General features: G+C 42.6%; 1 protein-coding gene across 13 annotated transcripts in view; it reads right to left on the bottom strand.

Moving 5' to 3' along the window:
• The window catches only part of C2CD3 (C2 domain containing 3 centriole elongation regulator), a 92,560-nt gene that overhangs the window by 70,721 nt on the left and 2,591 nt on the right, over nt 1-19,248 (bottom strand). For 11 of the 13 annotated variants that reach the window (XM_073334420.2, XM_073334427.2, XM_073334437.2 and 8 more), the window contains 9 exons: nt 14,675-14,944; nt 11,858-12,015; nt 11,287-11,501; nt 10,316-10,551; nt 8,558-8,690; nt 7,598-7,726; nt 5,363-5,507; nt 4,798-4,976; nt 4,003-4,227 (listed from right to left, as the gene is read on the bottom strand). In XM_073334420.2, coding sequence (XP_073190521.1) covers nt 4,003-4,227; nt 4,798-4,976; nt 5,363-5,507; nt 7,598-7,726; nt 8,558-8,690; nt 10,316-10,551; nt 11,287-11,501; nt 11,858-12,015; nt 14,675-14,944 — 1,690 coding nt within the window. Of the gene's footprint in view, nt 1-4,002; nt 4,228-4,797; nt 4,977-5,362; nt 5,508-7,597; nt 7,727-8,557; nt 8,691-10,315; nt 10,552-11,286; nt 11,502-11,857; nt 12,016-14,674; nt 14,945-19,248 lie in introns of those variants that run through there. The other 2 variants (XM_073334400.2, XM_073334410.2) reach the window with 2 other exon arrangements.

The raw sequence follows: 19,248 nt of genomic DNA, 5'->3' as shown, positions 1-19,248 counted from the left end.
TGGTCCTGGAACACTGATTTCCCCTCCACTGCAATTACTCACCATTTTGGGGGTTTTCTAGCTCATGTGTGCTTGCCTAGGATCAGCCAGTTAGTGACAGGTATGTGAAAAGTGGCTGTGTTTTTAATCACTGAATCAGTGGTCTGTGTATTGCAAACAATGCTGCTTCTGTAAAATGTTGCATTTTGCCTTCACATATATGAACTTGGGAGCCCAGCCTCCCTCTCTGTTATCGCCGGCTGAACGGCAGCACAGACTTAGAAAGCGGCCATAAAGAATTAGAGGACTTTCTGCGTGATGCCATGATGCACTCCGCAGCTGAAAAACAAGAATTGAGGGAGTGAGGGGACAGTGAGAAGAAGGACTGAAAGGAGAACGCGGCACACTAGAACGAAGCCACAGAGCGGCTCTTAAATCTTATGGAGCGCCAAGTGGAGATGGTCCAGGCGCTACTAACGCTGCAAACCGAGCAGCTCCATGCCTGCCCTCCCCTGCAGCCGCTATCACAAAACTCTTTCCCATGCACTCCCCAGACACCACCAACACACTCTTATCAACCTCCTGACTCCAGTCTGTACCCGCGGCATTCCACTCCTGCCCTGTCACAATCCAGCCCTGCAGACTCCCAGTACCCACTGCACTCAATACACAATGAGCATTTTGACTTCCCCTACGGTGATCTTTTGATCCGGGAAGAAAGTCCCTGCTTGCAGCTTCCTGAACAGGTCAGTGTTCTGACAGATGCATGCGTCATGCACCTTTCCGAACCAGCTTGCGTTAATGTCCATGAAACACTCACGGTGATCCATAAGCTCCTGGAGAACCATTGAGAAATACCCCTTCCGATTAATGTACTCGGTGGCTAGATGGTCTGGTGCCAGAATTGGAATATGCATGCCATCTATCGCCCCTCGGCAGTTAGGGAAGACCATTTGTGCAAAGCCATCTAAACTGTCATGCACGTTGCCCAGAGTCACGGTCTTTCAGAGCAGGATGCAATTAATGGCCCTGCACACTTCTGTCAACATGAGTCCAACGGTCGACTTTCCCACTCCGAACTGGTTAGCAACCGATTGGTAGCAGTCTGGAGTAGCCAGCTTCCACAGTGCAATAGCCACAAGCTTCTGCAACAACAGGGCAGCTCTCATTCTTGTGTCCTTGCGCCGCATGGCTGGGGTGAGCTCCTCACACAGTTCCATGAATGTGGCTTTCCTCATCCGAAAGTTCTGCAGCCATTCCTTGACATCCCAGACATGCACGAGGATGTGATCCCACCACTCAGTGCTTGTTTCCCGAGCCCAAAAGTGGTATTCCACTGCGGTCAGCACCTCCGTGAATGCCACAAGCAATCTTGTGTAGTAGCTAGTACACATGGCGAGATCTATGCCGCACTCCTCTTGCCTTTGTAGTTTAAGGAATAACTCCACTACCCCGTGTTAGGGAGAGCAAGCAGCATAATGGTCAACCGTGCAAGATCTATCCCTGCAGATGGAAGGGGCAGAGCATGCAGCACACAAACCGTTGAAAGATGGCGCCAAATGCAGACGGAAGCACAGGGATTGCTGGGATGCGAACAAATGCATCATGGGGCATTGAGACAGGACTCAGGATGCCCTATGACCCCCTCCACCTTCCCACAACTCTTAGCGGCAGAAGAGGAATAGATGCTCTGTGGGACAGCTGTCCAGAGTGCACTGCTCCAAATACCGCTGCAAGTGTCGCAAGTGTGAACACGCTATTGCAAGGACAGCTGACAGTGTGAACACACAACAGCAGTTTCCCTTCAGCGCTCTCTGAGTGGCACTGTAACTGCCAGTACTGTAACTCTGCCAGTGTAGACATTCCCCAACTTACAGCATGTTTTTGGGTATCAGCCAGCTATTAGCTTCCCAGAGGCAACAGCTAGGAAAGTAACCAACGCCCGGGCGGGGTGTGAAACAACCCATCAACAGTGTATTGTCCAGTAAGGGGGCTACAATTCAATGACTCACCTGCATGAGGCCACACCAGGGGAATTGCTCAACTTTGCTTGGAGAGACTCAGCAATACCCCCAGACATGCCTGGACTTGTGTTTTCCAAGCACATGAACTGAGGGTATAAAACAGACAGAGTGGACACATTCTCGGCCTTTCTCCTTCACCCACCTACACTGCAAGCAACAAGGATGCTGAAGACTTGAAACTCCAACTGGGGGGACTGGACCAGATTTCAAAGGTGAAATCTGTATACTATGGGCTGCAATATCCAGTGGGTGAGGAAAAACTGCTTCTAGTTGCTGCCCAGTCTAATAGGGTGGAGAGTTTAGACTGCGTGCTTAGATTTTATTTCTTTTGGTAACTAACTCTGACTTTTTGCCTATCACTTAAAATCTATCTTTTATAGTCCATAAATTCATTTAACTGTTTATCTTTACCAGTGAGTTGGTATGAAGTGTGAGGGCAAATCTGCTCAGGTTTGACAAAGGCTGGTGTATATCCCCTTTCTGTTGTTGAAGTGGTAAACCAATTAATAAATTAGACGGTACATTTCTGAAGGCTGGTGCCTTTCTGTGTGATTCCTGAGTGGCTCTGGGAGCATTCATGCAATATAGCCGGGTGTGGGGCTCCACATCCTGTTGTGCTGAGTGATCACAGCGCCTGGAGGGGCTTGCTGCTGGTCACTAGCAAGGCACTGTGAGAGACAGCCCAGGCTGGAGAGAGTTAAGGGGGCATAGCGGTCCCACAGTCTCAGGCTGCACCCTGGGGGGATCCCGTCACAGTAATACCTTTTATTTGACCAACTTCTGTTGGTGAGAGACACGCTATTTTGATTGTACCCAGCACTCCTCAACCACCTTGTCTCTCTAATATCCTGGGACCAACACGGCTACCACGCTGCGTATTTTATCACTGTATTTTGTTTAGAAGTCTATGATGTGTTACTTTTTAAGACAAGGAGAGGAGGAGGAAAGAACCTTAGGACCCTGTTGAAATAAGGTCAATTGAACAAAGCACCAGCATTCAGAGAACCCTGGTTCCAAAATCAAACAAAGGCATACAAAAAAAAAAAATTACAGGAGTACTTGTGGCACCTTAGAGATTAACAAATTTCTTAGAGCATAAGCTTTCATGAGCTACAGCTCACTTCATCGGATGCATAGAATGGAACATATAGTGTGATTATATACATATATATATATATACACACACACATAATCAGACTATGTACACACACACACACACAGGTAAGTTAGAAGTTACCATACAAACTGTGAGAGGCTAATTAGTTAAGATGAGCTATTATTAGCAGAAGAAAAAAAAAACTTTTGTAGTGATAATCAAGATGGCATCCGATGAAGTGAGCTGTAGCTCACAAAAGCTTATGCTCAAATAAATTTGTTAATCTCTAAGGTGCCACAAGTACTCCTTTTCTTTTTGCGAATACAGACTAACACGGCTGCTACTCTGAAACCTGCCATTTAGACAGTTGACAAGAAGGTGTGAGGATACTTAACTTAAGGAAATAGATTTAATATGTGTAATGACCCAGCCACTCCCAGTCTCTATTCAAACCCAAGTTAATGATATCTAGTTTGCATATTAATTCAAGCTCAGCAGTTTCTCATTGGAGTCTGTTTAGATGGGCCATCTTGACATCTAGATGTGACATATTGAATCTATTTCCTTAAGTTAAGTGTCCTCACACCTTCTTGTCAACTGTCTAAATGGGCCATCTTGATCATCACTACAAAAGTCTTTTTTTCCTGCTGATAATAGCTCATCTTAACTAATTAGCCTCTCACAGTTTGTATGGTAACTTCTAACTTATCTGTATCTATCTATCTATCTCTTACTATATGTTCCATTCTATGGATCCAATGAAGTGAGCTGTAGCTCATGAAATAAATAAATAATAAATTTGTTCGTCTCTAAGGTGCCACAAGTACTCCTGTTCTTTTTGCTGATACAGACTAACACGGCTGCTACTCTGGAAAAAAAAAAAATCCTAAAAATAATTCTTACCGCTTTTTAGCTAATGCTGGTCTTGGTGGTTTCCCTGTAAAGCTTTTCTTGCCTGGTGTAGTCTGGGTGCTTTCAGGAGGAATTCTCAAGCTTTCAATTATGACTCTGGCTAAGTGTATTCGACCCAGCAAAGCCAGCCTATCCACATTTAAGGTTATGGCTTGACCTTCCTCTGTGTATTCTGTGGGAGCTTCAGAAAGTGGTAGCGGTCTAGCAGGAGAACAGCTGAAAAGGGTTAAAGCAGAGAATCCAGTTTAGACAAACATTCATTGCAGCAAAACTCTAAGGGAAAACTGTAGGCTGGCAGGAGGGTGGTTGTTTTATTTTTTTTAAATGACAGGTTTCAGAGTAACAGCCGTGTTAGTCTGTATTTGCAAAAAGAAAAGGAGTACTTGTGGCACCTTAGAGACTAACTAATTTATTTGAGCATAAGCTTTCGTGAGCTACAGCTCACTTCATCGGATGCATGGTTCACAATACGTGAATACGCACATTTGTTTTTTCACTGTACTGCACTTTTCATCACAAAAGTTTTTTACTCACCCTTTACAGTCAAAGTATGTAAATTGCAGATAATGAAGGTGGCTTCTAAATTAAAATGTGTTATTTACTTACAGTAAAGAAGGAAAAGTGCAGACGTTTTCTTTCCATGCAATTCTAACTGCATAAGACAGGATACCCTCCCAACTGAGCTCTGCAACAAGCCGTGGGTTGAGAACCACTGCATGACTATTGTTAATGGCAACTTATGATTGGCGGCTACTGCACAAAGGAGTCTGTAACTGAACTGTTCACCTGGGTTTCATTTCTGTTGCCTTTTCTTTCTGATCACAGATGCTAGAATCCAAAGTTTTTTGTGACCTCTGATGGTTTTCGTGGTCACCTTTCACAAGCTTTTTTGTCCTGATTACTTTTTTAGATGATATAACATCCTCATCATCACTGAGGAAGTCACTTAAACTGGTATCAGACTTCTAAAAAGATATCAGAAAAAATAAAAATTTATTATTATCAACGCCAACAAAAGGTACACAACAGCCACAATAAATGAGGGTGGGAAAAATAGCATGTGATCATGTAATCAGACTATCAAAAAGCATACTCACAAGGGAACAGAATTAACGTTGCATGGGCATTCTTTGTTCTGGCATTTCCCGATTTGAGTGCTTGACTGTCATCTTAATAATGTTCTTTTATCAGTTTTTAATGTAATTTTTAATATATTGGCAAACTTCTATAGGCTACATTACAAAAATGCCTTATAGATACTAAGACATCTATCTTCCTTCTCATCTGATGTCTTGATTTTCTTTTACTATAGAACTGTGGCCTAAGCATCTTCCCCTCGTCCCCCACTTACATGAGCTGTGTAAAACAAATTCTCCAGGAGACTCTGATCATAGTGAGGATCATTCAGCTCACTGTCATACACCTCACTTCCTGCAGAGAGAGATTCTGGAGGGGAACCTGTCCCATCCCAGATATGCACAGGGGACAAATCAGCACTGTGGACACAAGAGGAGGAAAAAATATCCCTCTTAATATAGCAGTTTCATATAAATTCTAATGGCATTGTTTATAGAACAGCCACCTTTATATCCAGATTTGAACTTAGTTGTGATGTTCAAACTAGCAACAGTGAAGATAGTGCTTGACAGTAATGAAGAGTCCAGGTAAGAGATATGGCACAGGCAGAAACAAAACAAGCTTCCCTCACAATGTGTCTCAAACCTGATCTGAATAGAACTCCTAAAGCCTCCTAAAGCAGGCTGAGGCTTGGGAGCCACAAATGTCTCTTTAATGTGTCTCCTGCAGCTTTTTGCAGCTCATGATATTAAAACACTGCATGATTTAATTATTAACTAATCTAACTTATTAACTAATCAGGATGCATTTGCTATGTTATTAACCAATTACAGAATAGTTGGTCAGTAATTTTGCTGTGAGATATAATAATTGTAAATGAAAGAATGAATCGACACTACTGTGGCTCTTTTGGGTAATGTTGATCGCTAATTTGATCCATTGAGGTCTGAGTATCACTGTCCTAAAGGGATTAATGGGTAGCCTGCTTTCCATTGGCCCTTGAGTCTTTGGCCTTGCTTCTAAAACTGTCAAAAGGGGGAAGGACTTAGGAGTGGCAAGTTGAATAAGTCACTGAATAGCTACCAGATAACAACAACTTTCAGTTACTACCAACCTGGCTGGATATCTGCTAGTGACCTACTGTAGAAGTGAAAGGCTTCATACCCCATTACCAATGCCCTGAATTAAAAAGCATCCCTTTTCCCCAAAAAACATTATTAATAACCTACTTTTTAAAAAGTTTTCACAAAGTGGTATTTTAAACCTGCCCCTTTTCTGAGATGAGCTGGTGAATGTCAGTCCAATTCCCATTAGGAAGTTCTCAATTTCAGCACACAACTTCACCACCACATCTGAACGTCAGGATAGCACTCAGACACCCAGATTTGCATGGGCATGGAGAGCCAACTCTCACATTGTTCATTGGGAACAGGGTAAAGGTACATTAGTGGAACACTTCTTGTGCTCCTAGCTTTGGAACAGAGCAACAACTGCATTTTCCAAGGCTGTCAATATGGTACCATTCACAAGCGTCAATCTAAAATCTGGATATTCCTCCAATACGTTAGACTGTTAAATAAAAAGAAGGGGAGTTTACAAAAAAAGTGAAAAGACAGATTTTCACTGATTTTGCTGGCACCAAAAAAAAAAAATGAAAAAAAAAATTTAACTTTCCCTCAAAGCGGGAAAATACAAGAACACAATGGCAAGAAAACCAGAAAGGGAAACTGATTAGGATTCTGAATCTGCAAAGATTTAAGCACATTCTTAACTTTGTGTGAGCAAGTAGCTCCAGTGAAGTCAATGGCACCACTCATGTCTATTAAGTTTTTACTTAATTTAACTTCTAAGTTAGTAAATGTACTAAAATATATAAATCTTTGCAGGATGAGGGCCTAACTTGGCTTCACTATTTAACTGAAATGCAAAAAGGAAGCAATTATAAATGGGGAAAAGTAATTAAAAAAAAAAGTTAATTTAGGTTTCAACAACAGTTAAGGATGGTGTTTTAAAAATATATATATATTGTGTACATGTGTATATACCCTATCTTGAAAAGCCACATACAAACGTAAGCAACTCTTTGGATTAAGAGTGGAGAAGAGGCAAATTAATAATTGGGCAAAGGGTAAATATAACTAGTGCCATTCTCTATTTTGCTTAAAGTCTAGATTGTATATTTTTTGCCTAACATTTGCCTAGTATCTCTGCAGGCAAAACATAAGTAATAAGTAACTACAAATCAATTTGCACTAGAAACAGTGCTTAGTCTTCCAACAACATCAGCTATATTGCTTGAACAAAAAACCCTCACAAAAGTGGGCACAAACTCCAAGTGTAAAATATTTTCTCTTACCACCACCCGATAACCCCGTACTCCAAAATATTTCCAGCAATGATGGAGAGGATGCACTGACTCAACCAGTATCCCATATAATACAAGGAATAGATAACTGGGTCATTTTGGGAATGTTTACGACAACATCTCAATGCCTGCCATGGCACTCACCTGCCCAGTAGCAGTTGTATTGCTCTTTTTTCAGCATGGGAGTCAAATTCTTGAACTGTGTATTCAGATGCTAGGAGAAGTGGATCTTCAGCAGTGGATGTAACATCAGGGTCCAAGGTTTTAAGGCTCCTGGATGACAGTTATTCCAGTGAAGAGGGATCAGGAGGAGGAATAAGGATAATAAGTGTTTCTGGTTTGTTCCAGATTTTATTCATTTTAGCTATCAAATAAACAGATTTTCTCTCATTTAGCACAAATAAAAACCTATATACAGTGTGTTTCTATTTGCATTTTAACTCCCTAAGTACAAAAAGGACAAATTCTGTTGTACAGCACTAGGTAGATTTGACTTAAAGTTACAACTTTGGATCAAAAATTGTAAGTATAAGTTTATAATGTGCCAAAAGTGCAGCCCAATCCTGCAATATAAACATAGCAGCTGCAGGCTCTCTATGCTTTTTCTCATTCTTTCTCTTTTTATTTTTTTAAAGTGCTCATGAAAGGTGCCTGATCAACATTCCTGGGGAGACTGAAATCCTCTACTTATTTACAAATCAAATATAGCATAGGCAGCAGCGCGGAAACTGTCTCCCTACCAAACATGCTTCAAACTGTGGTATCTCTTTTAGGTCTGACTGGGTATCTCAGCCTCTAAACTCAGGTAACCTTTTGACTCTGCTTAAACTACCAGCAAGGTTGCCAATTGTGGATACCTGTACATCACGAAGAGACCTACTCACTCATATCAGACAGATCACTGAATGACCTTCAGATGGCACTGACGTTAAGTCATTACCAATATGGACTGCAACTGGTGAGGTGAAATACAGGCACTTATTTACAACTGTTTGAATAAGAATTCTGAAACATGTGAGACAAATCACATCATTATAGGAAAATATGATAATGCCTTGAAATTTATGGCTTGGAAGTAAAACACACTCCCTCCTTCAAGCTCACTTTGCTGTTGCTTTGAAAGTGTCTCTCTTTACAGAAGGATGCACTTCATTCAACTCAACGTCAGTATCTGGGCTGGATTTCAATGCAGAAACAGCCATGGCATTGCGGAGTTTATTGCCTTGATCCAGAAGAGCTGGAAAATAAAAAATAAAAATTCAAAATTAAAATGTAATTTAAAACAGAAAAGCCATGTGCATACAAAGTAAATATGCCAGATGTAAATTTTATATCTATGTCTGTCATTATAAAGAGCCCTTGACATATTGGAGATTAAACTTGTTATATACCATAAAACATATAACACAACGGGGAGTTAGAGGGAGCCTACTTCAGTCTTGAGCACAGGGCAGTATGAGGCACAACTCATTTGTGCTAGATAGACTGAACCAGATGGTGGAGAGAGGGTATGGTAGCCAGATTAACCCATGGAAGGTTGGCTTGACATCCAAAGGTTCCTCACTAGCAGTCCAATTTCAAGATTTCTCAGTAAATACAATGGACAGCTCAGAAAATTGGCAATAGGATATGGGAAGTTTCCATTGCTAATTTACTCATCTAAATCCAGCTCAGGATGACAGTGAGCTAATAATACTAAAGCCTGACAGCTAATTTGGTGGCCTATAGCAACTAAGTTAGTGATCTAAGTCCAATTCTTATCAAACAAGTGCTGATTGCATAGAAAAAATCCCACTAACACAGTTTGCACTCTTGATAGCCATCTCAGCAGATAAAATCAAGGATTAAATAGGCTAGGAGACTGATATTCCCTTCTTGTTCCTCCAGGTCAGAGATGAGGCAGTATGAGGTAGGGCAGGATGAGGTAATTTGTACAGCTGCTGCCCATACTATACCTGTTCTATGGATAATCAGGCCACCTGCCACCAGTCCCGAAGCCCGCCGGGGATATCAGTTGGCTGCTCCTTCACAGGGCCAGGAGCACGGGTGTGTACTTGGCACGGTTTACCCCGTCCCAGACACCTGCCCCTTTCTGCAGCGCGAGGGAGACCCTGGCGCATGTTTACCTGGAGTGCGCCAGGCTGCAGCCTCTATTCCAGCTCCTCACAGATATCCTGTTACGTTTCTGGCTGCACTTTTCCCCTCACCTCCTTATCTACGCACTCCCTATCCATGGCCCCACAGTCAAGGGACCATCTGGTCAACCTCCTCCTGGCCTTGGCTAAAGTGGCCATCTATAAAACCAGGGAGAGGAAGTTGGCCAACGGGGCCTCCTGTGACTGTGGGGCCTATTTCCGACCCTCTGTCCGTTCACATATCTGGGCAGAGTTCCTCTGGGCGGTGTCCACTGGCTCCCTTGACGCCTTCAAGGAGCAGTGGGCGCTGTCTGGGGTTCTCTGCTCGATGTCCCCGTCAGGTTCCCTTCGTTTTACCCTTTGACCACACTCCTGTCCCTGTTATTTCATTAGTTGTCCCCCAGAATCACTTGGCTTCCAGGTCCTGTGGATCCTCCCCTTAGGCTGAGGGGGGTCCTTTAGCAGTGGGTGGGCTTTCGCCCGCCCACTTCCTGGATCCCAATAGGACCAGCACTAAATTAAATCTTTATATATTAAATACAAAAAGTGTTTTGACTGTCAGTTTAAGTTCCAAATACTGTCTCTAGAACATTACAAGAAACACTTATCCTGAAGCCTTCAGTTTTACAAGAGCACCAACTTGTATCACATGTCAGCTAGCTGAAATATTAATGAGCTTGTACAGTTTCAAATGAAACCTAAACCCTGATGGCAAATATTTACAAACCTGAAAGGAGGTCTTTTGTAGTTGGGTTGTGCAAAGACAGCACATGTGCATTACTGTGGCTCCCCACAGGTGTTCCTGCTTGCAATTCAAGATCAGAACTGTTGGGAAATGATGCCTGTTTCTTTGGAGGATTCACTTTTAAATTTTCATCTGGTAAAATCAGACGATGCTGAGACCCAGAGAAACTGTTCTTTATGTTCTCAGAATTCTCTTGAAAGAGCAAGTGGTCTATTCCTCTATTTAAAAAGATAAAGTTTAGTAAAACCCAAAGTTGATTTGTAAATATAGTGCTCCTCAAACTCTTATGCACATTCCTTAATCAGAGTACTGTATCCCCCACCTCAAAGAAAAACATGACATATTTGTATTTGGCTGCATAGAGAAAATCCTGACTTCCGTTCTTACATTCGAACTATGAAATATGCTGACTCAAATTATAATTAAAACATTATGGGCCACATCTTCAGCTTATGTAAACCACATAGCTCCAATGAAGTCAATGGGGCTTTGCAGATTTATATCAGCTGAGGATCTGGCCCTTTATTCTTTTCTTACATGCCTAATTACAACATGATTTAGACTACACATGGATGTACCTTCTTAATCCATGAGTCATATATAAGGCTGTAAAAAAGTTTTGATTGTTTGGTTCAAAAATAGCAGCTGGTTTGTTAGAGTTGTGGTTGTGGGGTGGTCAGCACAAAAGACATGCCATGTGTTCCCGCTCTGCTTTTGAAGGTAAGTGTGATGGAGGGTCAGTTGGTCCCAAATCTGAGTGAGCGGCGGTGTGACCTGGAGCATGGGGCACACCACCACTCGAATTTGTGGAAGCTTTATAAAGTTGCTATTTCCACAACAAAATTGCGGCCCATGATTTTCTTACAGCCTTAGTCATAAACACATTGCTGATGCTTAATAAAACATTTGAAATGAAAAGACATTCCTTTATTTTATCTGGAAAAAAAAGTTACCTTGGAGTAGCGGCCCTGCTACTGTTAACAGACTCTCTTCCAGCCATACCAGGTGGTCCATGCAGTTGTGCAGGAGCAAGAAACGGAGTCTTGCTGGATTCAGTCATTCCTCTGGTTCCCTGAGCAGAAGCAGCAATGTCTAAACTCACATCTGTGGTTGGGATGGAGCTGCTACTGTCATAGGTTTCAGACAAGGGCTCTAAGACTAGAGATACCTGAAAGACACAATGTAAGAAGAATGTGCTTTTTAATTAAATGTGCCAAACATTCTACAGTTGTTTTTCTTTCCGTATTACATAGCATGCTGCATTTCCCGTACAAGAGGCTATGTATTCGATACAGTTGTGTTAGATACTAGCTTAATCTCTGGAATATTTACAAGCAGTTAGTTCACATTACACATTTTCAATCAAAGGAATTAGTTTCTTCAAGGGAATATAGCCCCGAAGCAGGACTTTCAAAAACAAATACTTAAGGTTAAATATAGGTTTACAAGTCTAATTCTAGGCACCAATTTTTTAAAATCTTGGCTGGCTCAGGTGAGTTGTGGAGAAAGAGATTTCAGTACTACCTGCAGTTCTCCTAATTTCTCAGATGTTGGTGAAATAACAGTGAAAAATCCACTGATTGGGTGGCTTGGAGATAGTTGTGATAGTCCATTGATTTGAGCTCTACCAATTGGAAGATGGTCAGGTTTGGTCATTACCTCCAACAAAAGAACACCCATATCTACAGGAGACAGGAACAGCTAACTTAGATCTGGCATAAGACAACATATTAAAAAACCCTTTGTGAACAACAACAATATTGCAGTTAAAAATTAGGGCTGTCAATTAATCGCATTTACCTCATGAGATTAACTCAAAAAAATTAATCGTGATTAAAAAAATTAATTGCAGTTTTAATCACAAGGCTAAACAACAGAATACCAATTGAAATTTATTAAATATTTTTGGATGCTTTTCTACATTTTCAAATATATTGATTTAAATTACAACACAGAATACAAAGTGTACAGTGCTCACTTTATATTATTACTTTGATTACAAATATTTGCACTGTAAAAATGATAAACAAAAATAGTATTTTACAAGTAGCGTAGTAGTGCAATCTCTTTATCATGAAAGTGCAATTTACAAATATAGATTTTTTGTTACATAACTGCACTCAAAAACAAAACAATATAAAACTTTAGAGTCTACAAGTTCACTCAGTCCTACTTCTTGTTCAGCCAATCGCTCAGACAAACAAGTTTGTTTACATTTACGGGAGATAATGCTGCCTGCTTCTTATTTACGTCACCTGAAAGCGAGAACAGGCATTCCCATGGCACTTTTGTACCTGGCATTGCAAGGTATTTATGTGCCAGATATGCTAAATATTTGTGTGCCCCTTCATGCTTTGGCCACTATTCCAGAGGACATGCTTCCATGCTGATGACGCTTGTTAAAAAAATAATGCGTTAATTAAATTTGTGACTGAATTCCTTAGGGGACAATTATATGTCTCCTACTCTGTTTTACACGCATTCTGCCATATATTTCACATTGTAGCAGTCTTGGATGATGACCATGCACATGTTGTTCGTTTTAAGAACACTTTCACTGCAGATCTGACAAAACGCAAAGAAGGTACCAATGTGAGATTTCTAAAGATAGTTACAGCACTCGACCCAAGGTTTAAGAATCTGAAGTGCCTTCCAAAATCAGAGAGGGACAAGGGGCAGAGCATGCTTTCAGAAGTCTTAAAAGAGCAACACTCCGATGCAGAAACTATAGAACCTGAACCATCAAAAAAGAAAATCAACTGTCTGCTGGTGGCATTTGTCTCAGATGATGAAAATGAACACACATTAGTCTGCACTGCTTTGGATCATTATCGAGCAGAACCATCATCAGCGTGCATGCATGTCCTGTGGAATCATGAAAGCACATATGAATCTTTAGTGCATCTAGCACGTAAATATCTTGCGACACCAGCTACAACAGTGTATTGTGAATGCCTGCTCTCACTTTCAGATGACCTTGTAATCAGCATTATCTTCTGCAAATGTAAACAAACTTGTTTGTCTGAGTGATTGGCTGAACATGTAGGACTGAGTGGACTTGCAGGTTCTAAAGTTTTATATTGTTTTATTTTTGAATGCAGGTTTTTTTTGTACATAATTCTGCATTTGTAAGTTCAACTTTCATGATAAAGAGATTGCACTACAGTATGCGTCTGAGGTGAACTGAAAAATACTATTTCTTTTGTTTTTTACCGTGAAAATATTTGTAATAAAAAATAAATACAAAGTGATCACTGTACACTCTGTATTCTATGTTATAATTTAAATATATGTGAAAATGTAGAAAGCATCCAAATATATTTAAATAAATGGTATTCTATTATTAACTGCACGATTAATCACATGATTAATGGCAATTCATTTATTTAATCACACAATTGTGAATGTTTTAATTACTTGATAGCCCTAGTTAAAATATAATTAAAACTTCAAAATTAAAAACCAGAATGAAATGCGAAAAAAACAAAACAAAAAAGCATAATTAAAATAGGGAGAGGGGGACTATATGCGAGACAATGAGGTCTAGTGGATGAAGCACTTGATAGTGATTCCGGGGACCTGGGTTTAATCCTTGGCTCTGGTTTGATGGGTGACAACAGGCAAGTCACTTTCCCCTGTATGCATCAGTTTCCCCATCTGTAAAATAGAGATGATACTTTGCCTCCTTTGTAAAGCACTGAGCTCTAGGGATGAAAATCACTAGATAAAGAGTATTATTACTAGGACATGTAACAGGTAGAGAAATGTTATACTGCTAAGAAATTACTATAAATATGGTTTACATACTTACAAGTAATAATATCGCACAGAAGCACTTAAACTACTTAAGACCCCAATCCTCCAATAAAGGTTCATACAAGTGTAAGGTGATACAGAGCTTGCTGGAGGATTGGGGCCTTAAAGTTTTTGGTTTTTTTAAAAGGCACTTGATGGGATTGTTTTGTCTTCATGACATTTCAGCTGCAGAAACACAGGATGCTTATTGTGACAATTCTTTGGCCAGAAGACACAGAGCTGTCACTCTGTCTCTTGAATACTTTTGCCATGATCAATCTACAAGTATATTTAAGAACATCTAGTAGTATGGAATAGCTTTTTATTTTGATGATTCTCCTGAGGGTTATAAACATGCAATGCCCTTTGAAATATCAAACATAAGACACTACATAAAACCACCTTTTAGATTCAGTAAAAATAAAATTAAGTTATGTTTTATTACTTATTAATGCACTTCCCAATTCCTGCTAAAGTCTACTGAATAGTTGCCATATACAAACAATTTCAACTGCAAAATTAATACAGAGGATACAGCTGTTGTACCTGTCAGGTATGAGGCAAACTGTTTTGGCCCACAGCGAATTGCATAGCGGGTGGTGGTTTTCACTGCTTTTTGCTCAGTCTGTGAAGTATTCCTGGGATTAAACAGCGTACCATCTGATGTCTCCCCCCACCACCTCACCCGGATGAGAACAGAAGTAGGCGGTTTAGAGACCATCCATAAAATTTTACTGACTGTTAACTTGAGAAAACAACGCAACTGGCCTTCAACAAGAGGTGGTAAACTTGTAGAAGGGGAGATATCACTGACACCTGTGGAGATATAACACAGTATTATTTCTCGAAAATATAAATGTAAGTAGTATATTTGAGATGCAGATCACTTTACAGAGTTAAAAAAATACTTGGTGTTTATTCTGCAGATATGTCTATCATTCTATACTATACTTAGGGTTACCCTATAGATATTTAGAACATTATGGCCTACAACATTTGTGCATTGCAGATTCTTGGCATGACTGTAACACACCTGGTGTTCACATACAAAATTTGTTGCAACAATTAACATTCACACCACCACTGAGACTACGATTGTTCCGTGCAAAGCCACCCATTAGTGCCAATGAAGCCGGAAAGTGCTGCTGTTGCAACTGGTCTGTTCAATACTGCCCTGCAATGCGCCCCACCATCCTTCAGTGAATGACCTCCCTGGATGATAGAATGACATCCTCCAGATCCCTTCTGCATCACCAGGGTGCCCACCGTATGCATGGAGACTGTCTTGACCCAAGCGTGCCCTTAGGGTACCTGTTGCTCCAATAAAGGTACTCCCTATTACCTAAGCCCTGGTCTACACTAGGACTTTAGGTCGAATTTAGCAGCGTTAAATCGATGTAAACCTGCACCCTTTTTTTCGACTTAAAGAGCTCTTAAAATCGATTTCCTTACTCCACCCCGACAAGTGGATTAGCTCTTAAATCGGCCTTGCCGGGTCGAATTTGGGGTACTGTGGACACAATTCAACGGCATTGGCATCCGGGAGCTATCCCAGAGTGCTCCATTGTGACCGCTCTGGACAGCACTCTCAACTAAGATGCACTGGCCAGGTAGACAGGAAAAGAACCGCGAACTTTTGAATCTCATTTCCTGTTTGGCCAGTGTGGCAAGCTGCAGGTGACCGTGCAGAGCTCATCAGCAGAGGTGACCATGATGGAGTCCCAGAATCGCAAAAGAGCTCCAGCATGGACCGAACAGGAGGTACGGGATCTGATCGCTGTATGGGGAGAGGAATCCGTGCTATCAGAACTCTGTTCCAGTTTTCGAAATGCCAAAACCTTTGTCAAAATCTCCCAGGGCATGAAGGACAGAGGCCATAACAGGGACCCGAAGCAGTGCCGCATGAAACTGAAGGAGCTGAGGCAAGCCTATCAGAAAACCAGAGAGGCAAACGGCCGCTCCAGGTCAGAGCCCCAAACGTGCTGCTTCTATGATGAGCTGCATGCCATTTTAGGGGGTTCAGCCACCACTACCCCAGCCGTGTTGTTTGACTCCTTCAATGGAGATGGAGGCAACACGGAAACAGGTTTTAGGGACGAAGAAGAAGATGATGATGAGGTTGTAGATAGCTCACAGCACGCAAGCGGAGAAACCGGTTTTCCTGACAGCCAGGAACTGTTTCTCACCCTGGACCTGGAGCCAGTACCCCCCGAACCCAACCAAGGCTGCCTCCTGGACCCGACAGGCGGAGAAGGGACCTCCGGTGAGTGTACCTTTTAAAATACTATACATGGTTTAAAAGCAAGCATGTGAAAGGATTCATTTGCCCTGGCATTTGCGGCTCTCCTGGATGTACTCCCAAAGCCTTTGCAAAAGGTTTCTGGGGAGGGCAGCCTTATTGCATCCTCCATGGTAGGACATTTTACCACTCCAGGCCAGTAGCACGTACTCGGGAATCATTGTACAACAAAGCATTGCAGTGTATGTTTGCTGGCGTTCAAACAACATCCGTTCTTTATCTTTCTGTGTTATCCTCAAGAGAGTGAGATATCATTCATGGTCACCTGGTTGAAATAGGGTGCTTTTCTTCAGGGGACACTCAGAGGTGCCCGTTCCTGCTGGGCTGTTTGCCTGTGGCTGAACAGAAATGTTCCCCGCTGTTAGCCACGGGGAGAGCTGAGGGGATAGCCACGCGGTGGGGGGAGGCAAAATGCGACCTTGGAACGAAAGCACATGTGCTGTGTATGTAATGTTAAGAGCAAGGTTTACCCTGAAAGAGTGTAACCATTGTTTTATAAAATGTGTCTTTTTAAATACCGCTGTCTCTTTTTTTTCCTCCACCAGCTGCATGTGTTTCAATGATCATAGGATCTTCTCCTTCCCAGAGGCCAGTGACGATTAGAAAGAAAAAAAAAACGCACTCGTGATGAAATGTTCTCTGAGTTCATGCTGTCCTCCCACACTGACAGAGCACAGATGAATGCGTGGAAGCAAATAATGTCAGAGTGCAGGAAAGCACAAAATGACCTGGAGGAGAGGTGTCGGGCTGAAGAGAGTAAGTGGCGGGCTGAAGACAGGGCTGAAGCTCAAATGTGGCAGCAGCGTGATGAGAGGAGGCAGGATTCAATGCTCAGGCTGCTGGAGGATCAAACCAATATGCTCCAGTGTATGGTTGAGCTGCAGTAAAGACAGCTGGAGCACAGACTGCCGCTTCAGCCCCTGTGTAACCAACCACCCTCCTCCCCAAATTCCATAGCCTCCTCACCCAGACGCCCAAGAACGCAGTAGGGGGGCCTTCGGCCAACCAGCCACTCCACCACGGAGGATTGCCCAAAAAAAAGAAGGCTGGCATTCAATAAATTTTAAAGTTGTAAACTTTTAAAGTGCTGTGTGGCATTTTCCTTCCCTCCTCCACCACCCCTCCTGGGCTACCTTGGTAGTCATCCCCCTATTTGTGTGATGAATAAATAAAGAATGCATGAATGTGAAGCAACAATGACTTTATTGCCTCTGCACGCGGTGATCGAAGGGAAGAGGGGAGGGTGGTTAGCTTACAGGGAAGTAGAGTGAACCAAGGGGTGGGGGGTTTCATCAAGGAGAAACAAACAGAACTTTCACATCATAGCCTGTCCAGTCATGAAACTGGTTTTCAAAGCTTCTCTGATGTGTATTGTGCCCTCCTGTGCTCTTCTAATTGCCCTGGTGTCTGGGTGCGTGTAACCAGCAGCCAGGCGATTTGCCTCAACCTCCCACCGAGCCATAAACATCTCCCCCTTACTCTCACAGATATAGTGGAGCGCGCAGCAAGCAGTAATAACAGTGGGAATATTGGTTTCGCTGAGGTCTAAGTGAGTCAGTAAACTGCGCCAGCGCGCCTTTAAACATCCAAATGCACATTCTACCACCATTCTGCACTTGCTCAGCCTGTAGTTGAAGAGCTCCTGACTACTGTCCAGGCTGTCTGTGTACAGGTTCATGAGCCAGGGCATTAAGGGGTAGGCTGGGTCCCCAAGGATAACTATAGGCATTTCAACATCCCCAACAGTTATTTTCTGGTCTGGGAAGAAAGTCCCTTCCTGCAGCTTTTGAAACAGACCAGAATTCCTGAAGATGCGAGCGTCATGTACCTTTCCCGGCCATCCCACGTTGATGTTGGTGAAACGTCCCTTGTGATCCACCAGAGCTTGCAACACTATTGAAAAGTACCCCTTGCGGTTTATGTACTCGCCGGCTCGGTGCTCCGGTGCCAAGACAGGGATATGGGTTCCGTCTATGACCCCACCACAGTTAGGGAATCCCATTGCAGCAAAGCCATCCACTATGACCTGCACATTTCCCAGGGTCACTACCCTTGGTAGCAGCAGATCTTTGATTGCGTGGGCTACTTGCATCACAGCAGCCCCCACAGTAGATTTGCCCACTCCAAATTGATTCCCAAATGACCGGTAGCTGTCTCGCGTTGCAAGCTTTCACAGGGCTATCGCCACTTGCTTCTCAACTGTGAAGGCTGCTCTCATCTTGGTATTCATGCGCTTCAGGGCAGGGGAAAGCAAGTCACAAAGTTCCATGAAAGTGCCCTTACACATGCGAAAGTTTCGCAGCCATTGGGAATCATCCCAGACCTGCAACACTATGCGGTCCCACCAGTCTGTGCTTGTTTCCCGAGCCCAGAATCGGCGTTCCACCGCATGAACCTGCCCCATTAGCACCATGATGCATGCATTGGCAGGGCCCATGTTTTCAGAGAAATCTGTGTCCATGTCCTGATCACTCACGTGACCATGCTGACGTTGCCTCCTCGCCTGGTATCGCTCTGCCAGTTTCTGGTGCTGGATATACTGCTGGATAATGCGTGTGGTGTTTAATGTGCTCCTAATTGCCAAAGTGAGCTGAGCGGCCTCCATGCTTGCCTTGGTATGGCGTCTGCACAGAAAAAAGGCGCGGAACGATTGTCTGCCGTTGCTCTGACGGAGGGAGGGGCGACTGACAACATGGCTTACAGGGAATTAAAATCAACAAAGGGGGTGGCTTTACATCAAGGAGTATTTCAGGCAGGACTTCACGGAAGGTTCCAATAAGAAATGGTGCACCTAAGTAATTGTTCTTATCAGAACAAGCAG

The sequence above is a fragment of the Lepidochelys kempii genome, chromosome 1 (assembly GCF_965140285.1).
Source record: "Lepidochelys kempii isolate rLepKem1 chromosome 1, rLepKem1.hap1, whole genome shotgun sequence".
NCBI lineage: Eukaryota > Metazoa > Chordata > Testudines > Cheloniidae > Lepidochelys > Lepidochelys kempii.
The sequence above is the reverse complement of the archived record's forward strand: the minus strand, read 5'-3'. Positions and strand labels throughout refer to the sequence as shown.